The 15,609-nt window shown below is 38.4% G+C and overlaps 2 protein-coding genes across 4 annotated transcripts; one reads left to right on the top strand and one right to left on the bottom strand.

Moving 5' to 3' along the window:
- The first annotated feature begins 50 nt into the window (after positions 1–50).
- LOC128030568 (CCR4-NOT transcription complex subunit 3) lies at positions 51–9,380 on the top strand. 3 transcript variants are annotated; one of them, XM_052618297.1, is made up of 18 exons: positions 52–216; positions 846–906; positions 1,015–1,082; positions 1,179–1,253; positions 1,509–1,598; positions 1,803–1,931; positions 2,024–2,119; positions 2,303–2,522; positions 2,619–2,746; positions 2,918–2,968; positions 3,259–4,186; positions 4,979–5,084; positions 5,191–5,332; positions 5,490–5,589; positions 5,834–6,011; positions 6,167–6,299; positions 6,385–6,510; positions 8,033–9,380. In XM_052618297.1, exons 2-18 carry the CDS (start codon positions 882–884, stop codon positions 8,129–8,131), a joined length of 2,694 nt encoding a protein of 897 aa, XP_052474257.1. In that variant the 5' UTR covers positions 52–216; positions 846–881; the 3' UTR covers positions 8,132–9,380. The 3 variants fall into 3 exon arrangements, with proteins under 3 accessions (XP_052474256.1, XP_052474257.1, XP_052474259.1); XM_052618299.1 differs by having other exon boundaries at positions 2,309–2,522; XM_052618296.1 differs by having other exon boundaries at positions 51–216; positions 2,303–2,746.
- Positions 9,381–10,422: 1,042 nt separating this feature from the next.
- On the bottom strand, positions 10,423–15,005 carry prpf31 (PRP31 pre-mRNA processing factor 31 homolog (yeast)). Its single transcript, XM_052618300.1, has 14 exons — positions 14,873–15,005; positions 14,556–14,768; positions 14,398–14,458; positions 14,228–14,311; positions 14,033–14,130; positions 13,745–13,851; positions 13,338–13,507; positions 12,924–13,081; positions 12,742–12,831; positions 12,474–12,601; positions 11,751–11,823; positions 11,524–11,652; positions 11,086–11,184; positions 10,423–10,876 (listed from the first exon to the last, which is right to left on the bottom strand). Exons 2-14 carry the CDS (start codon positions 14,766–14,768, stop codon positions 10,757–10,759), a joined length of 1,530 nt encoding a protein of 509 aa, XP_052474260.1. The 5' UTR covers positions 14,873–15,005; the 3' UTR covers positions 10,423–10,756.
- Between the last annotated feature and the right edge of the window lie 604 nt (positions 15,006–15,609).

A 15,609-nucleotide genomic window follows, 5' to 3' on the forward strand; every position in this document is an offset into this window, starting at 1 on the left:
TTTTTAATGAATCACAAGAACGAAAAAAAGACGAGAGGCGGGACCTTCAGTAGCGAGCGGTGGGCGGAGTCTGCCGTCCATCTTTAATGTACTACTGAACAGAAGGGGGACTGACGAGCTAAAAACATTACCAAATTTGAAACAAGGAATTAGCGGATATATTGGTCGTGGCTGTCACATAGAGATACTGACGAATATTACACACGTTTGAAAAAGGTATACGACGACTGTGCATTCAATTTCAACAGTTTAAATCCCTCACACCTTCTGTTGGAAAAACTATGTGTGTGCTAGCAGATCGTTAGCCGTCAGCGCTGCTCGACATCTCAACAAGAGCAGCTTAATCCATAATAACTGCAGAAATATACATTATACTGTCTATATATACTGCTAGGGTTACATATTATGAGTGTAGATGAGGTATGGCGATGAAATAACGCTAATCTAACACGTTAGCATCTTGGTGGCTAGTGCTCAGTGATCAGAGGCTGCGTAAATCTGCGTGAACGCGCTGTGGTAGTGTTGGCGTTACCGTCCAAGTGATTTAAACTATGAGGACGATCAAGGCTTGCTGTCATCAAAATTCTTCATATTTTTTCTTATTTAGGGGGATTGCAAAGGTGAAAGTTGTGTTTATTTCTTGACCTGGAAAGAACTCGATTAAAATGTAACTTTGAAGGTAGTAGTTCATCGTTTTGTGGGCTTTGGCAAATTAATTAAGCGGGGTGTTATGATATCAGACTATTCTATAGAGATGAGATCTATTTTAGGAGCAGTAGAAAAACTTACCATCTGCCTCACACTGAATACGGTATAAGTTACCAGTCTCTCTGATGTGCTTGCAGTGACAGAAGGTATGAAGACAGTATCATAGCGAAGCCATGGCTGATAAGAGAAAACTACAAGGTAAGATAATATCTCTACTCTCCCCTGCCAGTTGCATATACGCAGAAGCTTCTTTTGAGAGGTTTTCTAAATCATCATATGATCTTAAGACTTCATATGCTCAACCAGGTGAAATAGATCGATGTTTGAAAAAAGTTGCTGAAGGCGTCGAACAATTTGAAGACATTTGGAAAAAGGTGAGACGTTAACAACTCAAAAGCCAATGTGTAATTCAAAAAGCTAAAGGAATCGTGCACCTGTTGTTGTATTTTAATAATCCATTTCATTCTCAGCTTCATAATGCAGCCAATGCCAATCAGAAGGAAAAATATGAAGCCGATCTCAAGAAAGAGATAAAAAAGCTTCAGGTGAGGATGTGCTCGTTCTATATTTAGCTTCTTTTAAGGCTTTCTGGAATCGTGTGAACATGGATTAATTACAAACAGAGAAGCATTTCTTGCTGTTGGACTAAGTTGCACTTTTGGATCACTTCTTGGGCAATGAATTTAGAGAAGCGAAACTAGCTGTTGCGTAGAATGAATTATTGTACACTTTCTTTAGAACCAAGAGAAAAATATGTGTTCGCAATCAGTATAATTGTTCTCACCTGTTTTTCTTCTTAGCGGCTACGAGACCAGATTAAGACATGGGTGGCATCCAATGAGATCAAAGACAAACGGCAGCTAGTGGAGAACCGGAAGCTTATTGAAACGGTACAAGGGTTTTGCCTGATTCCTCAATGCTATTTTATTGGAATGCGCTTAAAACAGTGTGCAAAATACTTGTGTACTTTTGATAAAAATATCAGTGCATTGGCTTAACACTTACATTTTGCCTCATGAATTCTTAGATATATTTCTCACGTTTAATGTCAAGATTGGACTGCTTAACCTGGATCACTGTCTCTTTCTTCTCAGCAAATGGAGCGATTTAAGGTTGTTGAAAGAGAAACCAAGACAAAAGCCTACTCTAAAGAGGGGCTGGGCTTGGCTCAGAAAGTGGACCCGGCGCAGAAAGAGAAGGAGGAAACAGAACAGTGGCTCACGGTACAAGAGGGCTCATGGATAACATTGTGGGTAGAAAAACTGTGAACAGGATGCAAGTAGTGCACTAATGACATGATTTCTCTCTCTCACAGAACACAATAGACACTTTGAACATGCAGGTGGACCAGTTTGAGAGTGAAGTTGAGTCCCTCTCTGTTCAAACACGGAAGAAGAAAGGAGACAAAGAGGTCGGCATTTCACTTTCCATTTCTCCTCATTCTTTCCTCTGCTTTTCTTATTTTATTATAGATTTGCTTTCCTATATATGTATTCAATATTATGTGAAGCCTCACTGTTTAAGACCTCAGATTGTTCTCAGCTTTTCACACATTTCTGTCCTATGGAAAGCTGTTTATTGTGTTTGTGTTTAGAAGCAGGATCGGATTGAAGAGCTAAAGAGGTTAATCGAAAGACACCGGCACCACATTCTTATGCTAGAGACCATCTTGAGGATGTTGGATAATGATTCGATCCAGGTTGACGCTATCCATAAGATCAAAGATGATGTGGAATATTATATTGACTCTTCACAAGACCCAGACTTCGAAGAGAATGAGTTCATCTATGATGATCTGGATTTGGAGGAAATACGTAAGTTTGTGTGTGCGTGGGATGGAAGTTTTTTTTTTTTAAATGATATGGCTTTGTCAAGATGGGTCGCATTTCTAAACATCTCTTTCTCTCTAGCAACAACTTTGATTGCAACGCCTCCTCAGGGCCATATTGAAGATGAGATGTTCCTTCCGTCCAGCAGCACACCGACCTCCACCACTTCCTCTTCCCCCATCCCTCCATCTCCTGCAACAGGCCCAATGGTAAACCATTTTCTCGCATTCTTCCTCTTGTCTCAGTCTAGTCTGCATAGGATTTTGGTCATTTTTGTATGACATAGAAACACCCATCATGCGCTTTTTCGTACCTTTTATTGACTTTTGGTCACAGAATTAATTGTCTTACTATATATTGTGTGTGAATGTTTTACTCAGGAGATTTCGGAGGAAAAGAGAGGTCGATCTACAGACAGTGAAGTCTGTCAGGTGAGACCTCAGCATCAGTGTCAGTTAAAGGTTGTTCCATACCTGTATGACTTTATTTCAGTGAATGGAAACTAAAGCTTTCAAACTCAAAGAAGGGTGCAAAAACATTATAAAAGTAATCATATGACTTGATACAAAAAGATAAAATACTCCCAAGCTGTATGAACCACTTTTTGGAGCTTTTGTTTCTTTTTAAAATGGCTGTTTTAAGTGAACAATCCCTTTAAATCACATGTATGCTTAATGAAAAAGATGTGTTTCTAACCTCATGGCTTTCTTGCTCTGATCAGTCTCCTGTGAAGAATGGCAACCCATCTCTCTCGTCGTTCTCGTCATCCGCCTCATCGTCGGGCTCCTCCTCAGGCTCCTCCTCCTCCTCTTCACTGGTTTCTGTGGCGACTGCTGTTGGTGGCTGCACAGCGATCTCTGGGAGCAGCAGTCTGCTGGGAAGCTTTAGCAGCGCAGTGCAGCAGCATGTTCCTCAGTCTCAGCAGCAAGCACAGGTCAAACTCTCCTCGACATCTACACCCTCCAACAACACGCCTAGTCCTCCTAGCCACCCCACGTTACCTGCCTCCACCACTGCCTCTCTGCCTAGTTCCAGCACACCTGGCCCAGTAACTTCCAGTTCCCAGTCCCAGGCCTCATCTGTTCTTGGGGTTGAGGGCTCTAGACTGGGTTTGGGCCTTGTGAAGGGGAGCGTGACAGTGACCAGCAGCAGTAGTGGAGCTCAGATGCCAGGTCTGGGCATGGCAGGCTTGTCTGGTTCTCTCAACACCATGGCGGCGCTTCTCTCAGGCTCTAACCCTGCTCCCTATGCCCAGGCAGCTGCTGGAGGAACATCAGGTGGTGCCTCCAGTGGTCCAGTAGGGAGCAGTAGTGGTAGTTCTGGCATGTCTATACCGAGCGGAGGTGCAGGGGGAACTAACACGGGCGCAACCAGTAATGGCACGGGGACAGGGGTTGGTATGAGCTTGCTAGGGTCCAGTCCGGGTCATGGTTCTCTGACCGGAGGGATTCTAAACCTGGTACCGGGGCAGACGGCTCTCCAGGGGTCTGCACAGATACCTGTGAGCCATGTGGGCACAGCACCTGGAGGAGGAACTGGAGAGAGCGGGTTGGGTGGAAATGGAAGCAGTTCTGTGGCAAGTGCAGGAGTGGGGACAAATGTAGCACCTGCAAGACCACCTAGCGGCCTCAAACAAAATGGAGCAACCAGTGAGTTTTTTTAATCTGGCCATTACCGATTTTCCGGACTATAAATCGCAATTCTTTTCATAGTTTGGCTGGTCCTGCGACTTATAGTCAGGTGCGACTTATCTAAATTAATTGTACATGAACCAAGAGAAAACATTACCGTCTACAGCCGCGAGAGGGCGCTCTATGCTGCTCAGTGCTCCTGTAGCATACCACTGAAAACATAGAGCGCCCTCTCACGGCTGTAATGTTTTCTCTTCGTTCTAAATATATGCAACTTACAGTCCAGTGCGACTTATAGTCCGAAAAATAGGGTACTTATCCACTGTATTTACCAATTTATAATTTTAAGTTTAGGATTTATGAGTAGGAATAAATGTTTAGCTGAAGATAATGGTTGTATTCTTTCATCTCTTAATAAAGCTATTAAAACCTATTATTATTATTATAAATTTCTCCTTATAAAGATCTATTATAATTATCATTAGCTTTTTATAATTTATTTAAAATAATCTTTATTTTCTTTTATTTCTTTAATTTTTATTGTTCTGTTTAATTGTTTTTTAGTATTTTATTTCAATTATTATTGTTATTAGTAATTTAATTCAGAATTTTTTTAATATATTTTTTCAATATTATGAATCTTTTAAATTACTGCCTTTTATAGTTATGATTATTATTGTTATAATAATAGTAATTATTATTTATCTTTTAAATTGTTTTTTTGTTTATCTTTTTATCCCTTTTAAAATGTTATAATTTATTATTATTATTATTATTGGTTTAAATTGATCCTTATTTTTCTACATACAGGTTACAGTGCTGTGGTTGCAGACAACACACCAGACTCCTCACTTAGCAGTGCCAGCCAATCACAAAACAGCCATTCCTCATCCTCGAGCTCATCAACCAATCAAATGTGAGTGTGCATCTGCATATCTTTGAGTTTTAGCTAACATAACAGTAATATGATTGATTTATTGATTGTTGCTGTTGTTCTCTCTCCAACTTCCTCTGTATTATAGTCTGGATAATGGCCCCAGTTTATTGAGTTCTATCACTCTACCCCCCTCCTCCCCATCACCCTCCTTCACTGACAACACACCTGGTGGTGGGAGTCTGCTAAATGGCCCACACTCCTATACACTCAACACAGAAGCCATCAAGGTGTGTCTTTTATCCTGGTTAGACTAGATTCAGACTGTCAGTGGCACACAATTCACTCACTTCAGCTTTACGTTTCTCAAAAGGAATTTCCTTCAAATGCAATAAAATCGATTTCAATAGTGCTGTTTCCTATGTAATTCCATTTGGTCTCTCACAGGCTCCTGAACCACCGAGCTCTCTGAAAGCTATGGCAGAGCGGGCTGCCCTGGGATTGACACTGGATGGAGAGATTTCATCACTACACCTCCCAGATCGAGGTACCTTACAGAAATAGTTAAAACCACTCGTTTTCAGTACCTATTTAACTGGCATACATGGTTATTTGAAGTACAGTCAGTCATCTCCCCTCAGTATCCTTCAAGTTTATGATTAAATGACTCAACTGCACACAGCCCACCCGGTCTAACAGCTAGACTGCAGTTTAATGTGCCAGATTATATGTTACGTAAGGTACAGGCTGGTATAATCTTCACAAACTCTAAAAATGTCTTTCTTTCTCAGCCCCACCTGGACCCACAACGGCCCCTCAGCCTGCCGTTTCAGAGGTCAACCTGCCGCCAACTTTAGGGGCATGTCCACTAGGTCCCACCCCCCTCAGTAAAGAGCAGCTTTACCAACAGGCAATGCAGGAGTCAACATGGACGCACATGCCCCACCCGTCCGATTCAGAGAGAATCAGGTACACAATATTAGATTATGCTATCTAGTCTAAACACAGAGTAAAATTAGTGTTTTTATTTCATTGTGAAGACATTCAACTGGAAGAAGCTGCTCCTCAAGCTGAAGATGTGAACCTGACATGAGTCGTTTTTTTTAATTTTTGTCCGTTTGTAGGCAGTATCTGATGAGAAACCCCTGTCCTACACCGCCATTCCACCACCAGGTTCCCCCACATCATTCGGACTCTATCGAGTTCTACCAGAGATTGTCCACTGAAACGCTCTTCTTCATTTTCTACTACCTGGAGGTCTGTGTTTGTTGCTTTTAAATAAGCACATGTGTTGGATGTTGCAGTCTTCCAAATGTTTCTCTTGGTTGGCATTTTACCTCAGGGCACAAAGGCGCAGTACTTGTCGGCTAAAGCACTGAAGAAGCAATCGTGGAGGTTCCACACCAAATACATGATGTGGTTCCAACGGCACGAGGAACCCAAGACCATCACTGATGAGTTCGAACAGGTACAAACCCACTACAGTTTTCATGCTCAACAAACTGAGTTTTTTTTTTTTTTTTTTTACACACATACTTTTTCCCTGGGCAATAAGCGATGTCCAATCGTAAAAGATTAGGTACTTTGAGTCAATTTTGTTCAAAGGCTTGATCAAACCAGTTAGTAAACCAGTGAATTGGTTCGTGAATCAGTTTGAATGATTCGTTCAGTTCCCTGATGCACAAGCTGAGCTGTCTGAAGCGGTTCTTACTTGGAGTTTTAACAGAAAGTTTAAGTGCACCAAGAGCGTTGAAGACTTGGCTTTGGATCTACAGTCAGTTGAAAGTAAATCTGCAAAGGCTGTTGTTTGCTAGCTATGAAGATCTTTATTAGATGAACACAGGGTGTTGTCGTCTACAGTTCAACATGTATGACTTAGGCTACATTTGATTACAGTACACAATACCACTGACATTACCAGTTTGTTGGATGTATAACTCTAAAATATTATTTTTACATTAAGTAAGCTGTCAAAGAGTATGTAATGAATACCCTCCAAACCTGTGTTAGCTCTGTTCCAGAAGGAATGCCTTTGCCTAGATTTCCACAATATTTATGCTTGCAGAAATATACATTTGTTTACATTTTGCAGAACAGAAGGAAGAAGATCTGTCAATGTGCATTTGGTTGGTATTGTTAAGATGTTCTGTAACTTAGTGGTCATGTGAGGAGTTTTCACTCATCTCCGTGTCGAAGGTTATTTATACATATACATAATGAATATACTTTAAAATATAATTTCATTCAGTGATGCAAATCAGAATTTTCATCATCTGGTACTCCAGTTTTCATGATCCTTCAAAAAATATTTCTAATATGTTGATTTATTTTAAGTGCTGGACAGTTTTTCTGCCTAATATTTTTGTTTAGGATTCTTTGATTAGAAAGCTAAAAAGAACATCATTGATAGTAAATCAACGTATTGGAATGATTTCTGAAGGATTATGTGACACTGAAGACTAACTATTCAGACTAGTACTTTTAGTTTTACTTGAGTAAATATTTCTATAAGTACTTTTACTTGAATACAGTTTTTGCGTACTCTACTCCTCTCTGTAGAGCCATTACTCCAGTCGTCAGTGTCACATATTCTTTAGAAATCATTTCTGATATGCAGATTTGCTGTTTGAGGAACATTTCTTAATGTTGAGACAGTCATTGCTTAATACTTTTTGATAATTTAGTTTTATGAATCTTTAATGAATAGAAAGCAGTATTCATTTGCAATATAAATCTTGTTTTAAACGTTATAATGTCTTTACCGTTGCTTGAATTTGCGATTTCAATCGAATGCATCCTTGCTAAATAACAGTATTAATTTCTTTAAAAAAAATCTATAATGTTTTTACAGTTTAATAAATATACAAATGAACACATTTGCATATCCTACAAACTGGAACCATTTTAAGAGCCCTATTTTCTATGATGTAATAATATGCTTGAAATTTCTAAACTCCGTTTAAATGAATATATTCTCTTTCTGTCTGTAGGGCACGTACATTTACTTTGACTATGAAAAGTGGGGCCAGAGAAAAAAGGAAGGATTTACCTTTGAGTACAGATACCTGGAGGATAGAGACCTGCAGTGACTGACGGAGAGAGAGAGAGAGAGAGAGAGAGCGATCGCTACGACAGAGAAAACGCTGCTGTTAACATTCCGAGATGAACTCTATGTCGTGGTTAAAGTTGGATGTGATGATGGCCTTTTTCTTTAAAAGAGAGAGAGAGCAGGGGGTCGAGTGCCTGTTTACATACAAACATTTGAACCTCCATTAACGTTGAGTCTTTATGCCCTTCATTTCTGTTCTAACTGAAAACCCCACCTAGTCAAACAGAAATGAAAGGAAACAATTTGATTTTGCCACAGTCAAAACATTTTTGCTCATAGTTTGTGTTTGGTGGAGTGCTGCATTAGCGAGTCTTATCCTCTTTGATGACATATACTGACTATGATGTACCGGCACTATGCGAGATCCCAAGTCTAATGCATTGATTGGTTGTTCTTAGTTCATTGAGCCCCTCTGGGAGTGTTGAGGCACTGTGACTTTGCCTTGCGAGATAACGTGTCGATCATTAAATTGCTATGCAATTGAATTCCTCTCGACCTCCCTACCTTTATCATTACCTAAATGTGGTTTCCTAGACCACAAAGAAATATGGCGTTGATAGGGTAATGTTCTGTAGCATCTCTTACATTTGTTACCAAGCAAGGTGGGTTGAAGTTGTCAGCCTTCAGAGTGGCGTGTGATTATTTGTCTGTTAAACATGGCATGAGTGATCTCACTTCAAAAAATATCTAATAAAAAGACAGAGTAAAATATGTAAAGTTAAAAACCTTATTTTTCTTTCTTTCAGTGTCCTCTAGGTTGTCCATTGCTGAATATTTTTGTTGTGTAAAAATGCATGTAAAGCAAAAGCTTTCCCCGAACTGTCCTAGTTATTATTGAAGTCACATCTCAAAATTATTCTTACATGCTCTGCTGCACAGTTTCCCAAAACAAAAATAAATGATCATTGTCCTGTTACTTCATGTATAAGGCAAAGCTTTTTCGAACACCCCACAGAATCCCACGTGAGTTTCCATTCATTTCAGTTTTCTCTATTGTTTGGGGAGAACGACGGGCTCGACCAACACTCAAAATGAGATAAATGTGATGAGAGAAAGTATTTTTGATGCACAGGGCAGCTGATTGCATTTGTCTCTCCAGTAATAAACACCATCATCCTTGCCTTTTTTGACATGGACAGGACAGCATTCGATTGTGATGTCGCGTCGTAGGTTGGGAGGAAACAAAAAACAGAGTTGTAAAATTTCAATAAATTACTTTTGTGATGCCATATCAGTGTTCTTGTTGTCTCCAAAAACAAGACCATATATACAATGAGCAAGTGTGGATCTATATCTATATATATATATATATATATATATATATATATATATATAACCAATGCAAATATGCACATGTAAATTATAATATACATCATCAATCAGTTGCAACCAGATGGAGCAAACAATAGTGTAACTGTTCCTTACCCCACTTAAGTAAACATAAAATGGATGAGAAATATTTAAGTTTAATTTTATATCATGTGAGAACACTTTACAAGATTGATTACCAGAGGCAAGAGTCAAACATGCAATGAAGTTGGCACACTGCATAATTCATACTGATATAATAAGACAAGCCTGCAATTGACTAACAAGAAGTGTATAATAAAACATTAAAAAGATCATATCTTGATAATTATTTTTCATTTTTGTAACTCAAAAATGAGCGGCGCACTACTTCCTGTCAATTAATCTTGAATGTGATTCTCATAAAAAAAGAAAAAAGAAATCCAGCATGACATGGTGATCATTATGTAAGAAATGACAAGGTGAAAATGTCACAATTATTAGAATTCATTTAAAATGCATTACGTAACTATGAAATGTGGCATAACAGGATTGACAGAATAAAAGTGACACCAGAATTTCTTTAAATACATATTTATCTTAGTTAAAACAGCCTTGTTTTGCAACCATTTATTGCCACAATCCATCCTACACTGCAAAGAGTGGAAAGCAATTCAGGTGACCACCAGAAAACATTTACTTGAGGAACATTCAAAAAGGATTTTGCAAACCTTTTTGACATTTAGCTTTTAATTTAGCATATGAAGTTTTAAGATCTTTAATTAATGATAGCATTTCAAAAATGTGACAACATTGTGTCTTCTCTGATAGGAAAGTGATTGAAATGCTTGCAGTCAAATACATTTTGTACAAGCATGCATACCAACCTAAACTATAAGAAATCCTCAAGGACAAAGCATGCATCACACAGAGAAATTAACAGGCAGCTTTGAACTAAAATGAAAAAGGACTGGAGACAATGAATGTGTGCTAGATGAACAACTTTATTCAAAGTGTTGTCTACAGTTACTGAAATTAAAAAAACTGGCATATTTGTTATATATACAGACAACACACAATTCCTTTGTATAGATTTTAAAAGATCAAAATTAACAAAAACCAAAATCCTCTCCCTCTTCATCTCCTCTGAACAGAAAAAGAATTTTCAGCCATGTGTCCTGGTGCTGTCCTCATAAATGTCACTATTCCCACACAAGTCCATCTGTGTGGGTGTGTGATAGAGTATAAATTAACAGCTGAAGTGTGAATCAGACCATGGCTGTCGATGTATGTGGTTTCTTTCGTCTGACACAACGCCTCACACTTTATCATCCTTCTCGTGCTTAACCTTGAGGAACTCGGCCATGTTGGAAAAATATTTCTGATTGGCTTCAGCCACCTTCTTCTCTGCAGCCTGTGGGTTCACAATCTCCAGCCCCTGACAGAGACAAGACAGTGCACACTGTTAACTAAAATCAGCCAAACAAACCACAGCTGTCAGTCAGTGATACAGCAAGGGAACCAAACAGAAATCAACTGTACTTGAACACGAGAAAACACTCTGCACATGAAGTCTGTAACCTCTGCACCGTGGAGGCAGGAAAAGAATGGTAAAAACAATCCATTTTCAAATAAGATTTTGTGTACCTGTAAAGGAGTGAAGGCCACACTGGAGCTGGTTCCAGAAGATCGGTCTCTGACAGTGGACTTCCCACCGTACGTCATGCTCTGCTTCTGCAGGGTTCGCTACAGTAGCAAAACAGTCATAAGACCATATAGAAATGCTCATTATGTAGCAATGCAAAATAATTTTATAGATCAAATTTACATTACTGTTCAGAAGTTTCAGGTCAGTTTTTAAAAGAAATTCATGCTTTTTTTATTTTTTTTTTAAGACTGATAAAAGTTCTATAATCAAATAAATTGTTATTTTATACTTCCTAATTCTCAAATAATCCTGAAAAAAACAAAAAAAAAACAAGGTTTCCATAACCGTTTTCCACACTGATAAGAAATGTTGGTGGAGCATCAAATCAGCATGTTAGAATACTTTCATATCACTCATGCTACAGTAAGCATGCATACCTGTAAGGACTTGGATATTCTGGCCTTGGTGGAGTTGTTGACCTGAGCTTGTCTGACCCTGCCGCTACCAGACTTTCCCAGTTGACCAAGACTGAAGCCCAGATCCTCCTGATAAGCATCATCCTCGATCTTACAGGGGAGAGAGACAGTTTATAATCTGAATCAATCTATGGAATTAAAAACAAAAAGCCATGCTAATGGAGCAATACTGACAGAGGTCAACTAACCTCTGCAAATGTCATTCTGTTGGCATGTTTTCTGATTTCTGTCAGACCCAGCCTCTCTTTCATCTTACGATACCTGAGAGCATAAAAAAAAGAATGTTTCTTTTTCAAAGTCGTCAAAACAAAAATGATTGCATTAGGTTTTACAAGAAAATACTATTTCAGTCTTTCTACTTCAAAATTTAACATACCATTCCATATGTTCACGTATAATTCAATATTTTGAATTCAACAAAATAACTTCACAGTTTTTATTGTGTGCTTACACCTTTCTTATTCTTCCCTTTTATTGTATTTTTTTTCTACATTTTTTTGCTTGTCAATATTGAATATAGTCAATGCAAATTGTTCTGCTTTTTTAAGATAAAACAAAATGAATAAGAATGAGTGAATATATAATACAACAAAACAAAAAAAATACATATACACATTCATACACACACATATACATATATATACATATACATATACACATATATACATATACATATATATATATACACATATATACACATATATACATATACATACATATACATACATATACATATATATACATATATTTTTTTTTTTTTTTTTAATGTACTTCTCCTTATTTGTTTTATATAATTTGAAAAACAATTTCTTTAAAAAAAAAAATTATGAAAGGATTCATGAAATGAAAGTTTGTGGCATGCTTCATTAGGTTGACAAGGACCCATGATTCCCACCCTCTACGAGCCTCACCTTCTTCCTCCTCTCTTCTTTCTCTGTCCGTCCAGGGGAGCTGGAAGAGGCTTCACCTGCTTGACTGGTGGGGGCTCCTGCCATTTATCAAACTTTCGTTCGATCTCTTCCTTCAAGTCATAGCCAACCTGTGTATAAACAAGTTAATCAAGGCAAAGTACTACAGTGCTTCTAAAGACTTTTAACAGCAAATACAGTCTAACTTTATCATCTGAAGCAAGTAAACTCTAAACCATACAGTGGTGTAGAGCTTGATGAAACCACTGACCTTCCCAACTGCACTCTCGTGAAAACTGTCCACACGGGCAGCCAGAGTGCATTTAGCTGCAACCAGACGAGCTGCTTTTCTCCTCAGATCCTGGAAACAGAGAAAAACTCATGACATTCTGAATCAAAATGATCAAATTAAAGCAAGGAAAAATAAGTGAAAGCAGAAAGGTTGCTGCTCACTGGAGGCAGAGACTGCACTACGTCACAGTGGTAGATGTAGCCTGTGTGGGGGAGCAGGGATGTGCTGCTGAATCCAGACAGAGTCCTCCGTTGAGCTCCCAGCAACATCAGATTACACGCAGGCATCTTGGACAGGTTAGTCAGCCCCCCAGCAACACCTGAAATGATGGGGAGGGGGGTTACATGTTGTCAGGGAAACAAAATGAAAGGATCTTTACAGTAGCACCAAATTTTATTGTGATCATCAGGCATAAGTGAATATGTCACCCAAACAAAAATATAAATAATAATAAAATATATATATATATATAAACCTTTTGTCTCACACAGTCATGCGAGTTTGGAACAACATGTAAATAACAGAACTGTAATTTTTGGGTAACTGTCCTTTTAATTCAGCAGTCTTGTTCTCACCCATAATCTTGGCAGCAGTTGAAGCTCCTACAATTATTGAAAGATTTGGAGCAATAAATGACATCCTGGATTCCACATATTCATAGATCCTGTGTTTTGATTGGTTGAGCTCAAGGGCCATGTCACACGCCTCCTCCAGTCGCTGAAGCTCATCATCACCAAGCATCGTTCTGCCAAAACCCAACCATTTAATCAGAAAACCAAGCAAAATTATATTGCGGTTCAAAAGTTTGGGGTTGATCTGATTTGAAATATTTCTGAAGGTCTCTGCTGCTCACCCAGGTTGCGTTCATTTCATTTATTTCAATAACAAAAATCCCACTAGCTCCAAACTTTTAAACAGAAGAATTTAACAAAATAAAAAAAAACTCTTCCTGTAATCAAACCAAATAAATCTGCTCGCTCACCCTTGTGTGGTCGAGGCTGTGACACTGACCACCATGATAGTAGCATTAGTCAGGATCTGCTGGAGGGTCTCATTATTTTTGCATTTCTCTAGACTGTTGCCCAGCTCCTGAAGACACACAAACACATTAACTTATATAACACACACAAGAGTTTATCTTCAATTCTCATTAATTAAACAAAATTAAACAAATGATCAGATGATGTAAATCATATGAAGGTAACATTTCGCATGATTAGGCTACTCAAAAGTGCTCAGCCCATCATATTTTTCAAATTAATCTTCATACCTTAACGGTTCTGATATAGTCTAGTGCGTTTGGCACCAGAGACTCCAGTTCAGGAAACCTTTTGGAGTACTTGTCACGGACAAACTTGTGAATGATATCTGATGGGGAAATGACGATGTTATAGTGCTTGATAAGTGATACACAAATCTTGTAATTTGACAATTAGTTTGCATATAAAATAAACATTAAACGCACTGAGTTCATTGTCAATTTCCACTGTGAGATTGTTGGCAGCGACGATGAGTCTGTACTCAGGGTCTGCTTCAACAGGTCCAGACACTGAAGAGAGTGGGGGGAAAAAACGTGTTATATATAGAAATTAATGTTTACACATGTTTCGGAAAAATTTGATGGATGTTACTCACCTTCTGAATTTTTACGTTGATTTCCAACATAATGGCCGATTTTATCCATGATTTCAGCAAACTGTACGAAGTCGAGAAGTTGCAATAAGTTAGTGTAACTTTTAAGGGAGACGGTACTTATTAGAATCCATTCAGAGATAATGAAGTCAAAAACTCACTGGCTTGCTGTGTCGTAGTTTTGCTATGGATGTGACGCTCTCCGTCCCACTGTAATCCACCTCCATCTCCTCCGGTATGTCCTCCAGACCCCCATCGGCTTGATTCTCCCCGGGTTCCCCATCACTCTCAGCCCCTTCTCCAGCGGGATACAGCCCGTCCTCTTCTTCTCCTGCCTCCTCCAAGTCGGCAAGCAATTCGTCTGCCAGAGACATCTACGAACAGAGCGAGCAAATACACGCGAATTACATCAAAACACCGTTGTTTTGCTGAACTAGTTTTTTAAAATAGTTTTCAGGTTAAATGTGATCAAACTTACATTTCCACAGCGCCTCTTTTCTTCTCACTTCAATAAAAAATACCAATACCCAACAAAATGCAACGATACACTAACGCGCAGTACCGAACAATGCTAAAGTCGCAGGTTAAATGCGTCATGTTTTACAGCAAAGGCTTATGGGAAATGTGTTCAGGAACACCCCCTTTTTTACAGTCTGTTGAACGCACACATGAAAAAATAATAATCATTTGCTTATGGTATGGTATTAATCAATCAAATGTCGTTTTTGAACACAAAAGGCAACACTGGGAATTGTAAAAAAGGTGTGTAACCACGCAATTTTCAATAAACATTAAACCATAGACTGCATGCATTAAACTAATATTTTATAATTGAAGTCTTCATTTATTTTTAATTTTTTTAACAAAATAAAACCAAAACACCCATAACAAAAAAAAAAAAAAAAAAAAAACAGCTTCCAAACACGATTAATTCACATTTACATTTACGTTTTGGGCCTGTTATCAATAATCCCTACAGACATACACACATGTAAAAATAAGAAGGTACACTAAAATCAAATTAGAAAGTACCTTTACATGTAACACCACAAAAATAATAGACTTAACAAAAGAGAAGCGCACTAAACAATAAAAATTCCATCAATCTCAGTCAAAAACCCGTCCCCAAGATTTGTCAAAACCCTCCAAATCATTATTAATCCTGGCCAAGAATTTTTCATATGATACAATTTTCAGCATATTTGCCTTCCACCT

The sequence above is a fragment of the Carassius gibelio genome, chromosome A16 (genome assembly GCF_023724105.1).
Source record: "Carassius gibelio isolate Cgi1373 ecotype wild population from Czech Republic chromosome A16, carGib1.2-hapl.c, whole genome shotgun sequence".
Taxonomy (NCBI): Eukaryota; Metazoa; Chordata; class Actinopteri; order Cypriniformes; family Cyprinidae; genus Carassius; species Carassius gibelio.

What these genes read in the sequence shown, in the direction of transcription:
- LOC128030568 (XM_052618296.1), top strand. Translation starts at nt 882, where the DNA reads ATGGCTGATAAGAGAAAACTACAAG. An exon ending in ACTACACCTCCCAGATCGAG is followed by an intron (nt 5,590 to 5,833) that starts GTACCTTACAGA and finishes TTTCTTTCTCAG; the next exon opens with CCCCACCTGGACCCACAACG. An exon ending in TCACTGATGAGTTCGAACAG is followed by an intron (nt 6,511 to 8,032) that starts GTACAAACCCAC and finishes TTCTGTCTGTAG; the next exon opens with GGCACGTACATTTACTTTGA.
- prpf31 (XM_052618300.1), bottom strand. Translation starts at nt 14,768, where the DNA reads ATGTCTCTGGCAGACGAATTGCTTGCCGACTTGGAGGAGGCAGGAGAA. An exon ending in ACGAGAGTGCAGTTGGGAAG is followed by an intron (nt 12,602 to 12,741) that starts GTCAGTGGTTTC and finishes GTTTATACACAG; the next exon opens with GTTGGCTATGACTTGAAGGA. An exon ending in TGGCCTTCACTCCTTTACAG is followed by an intron (nt 10,877 to 11,085) that starts GTACACAAAATC and finishes TGTCTCTGTCAG; the next exon opens with GGGCTGGAGATTGTGAACCC.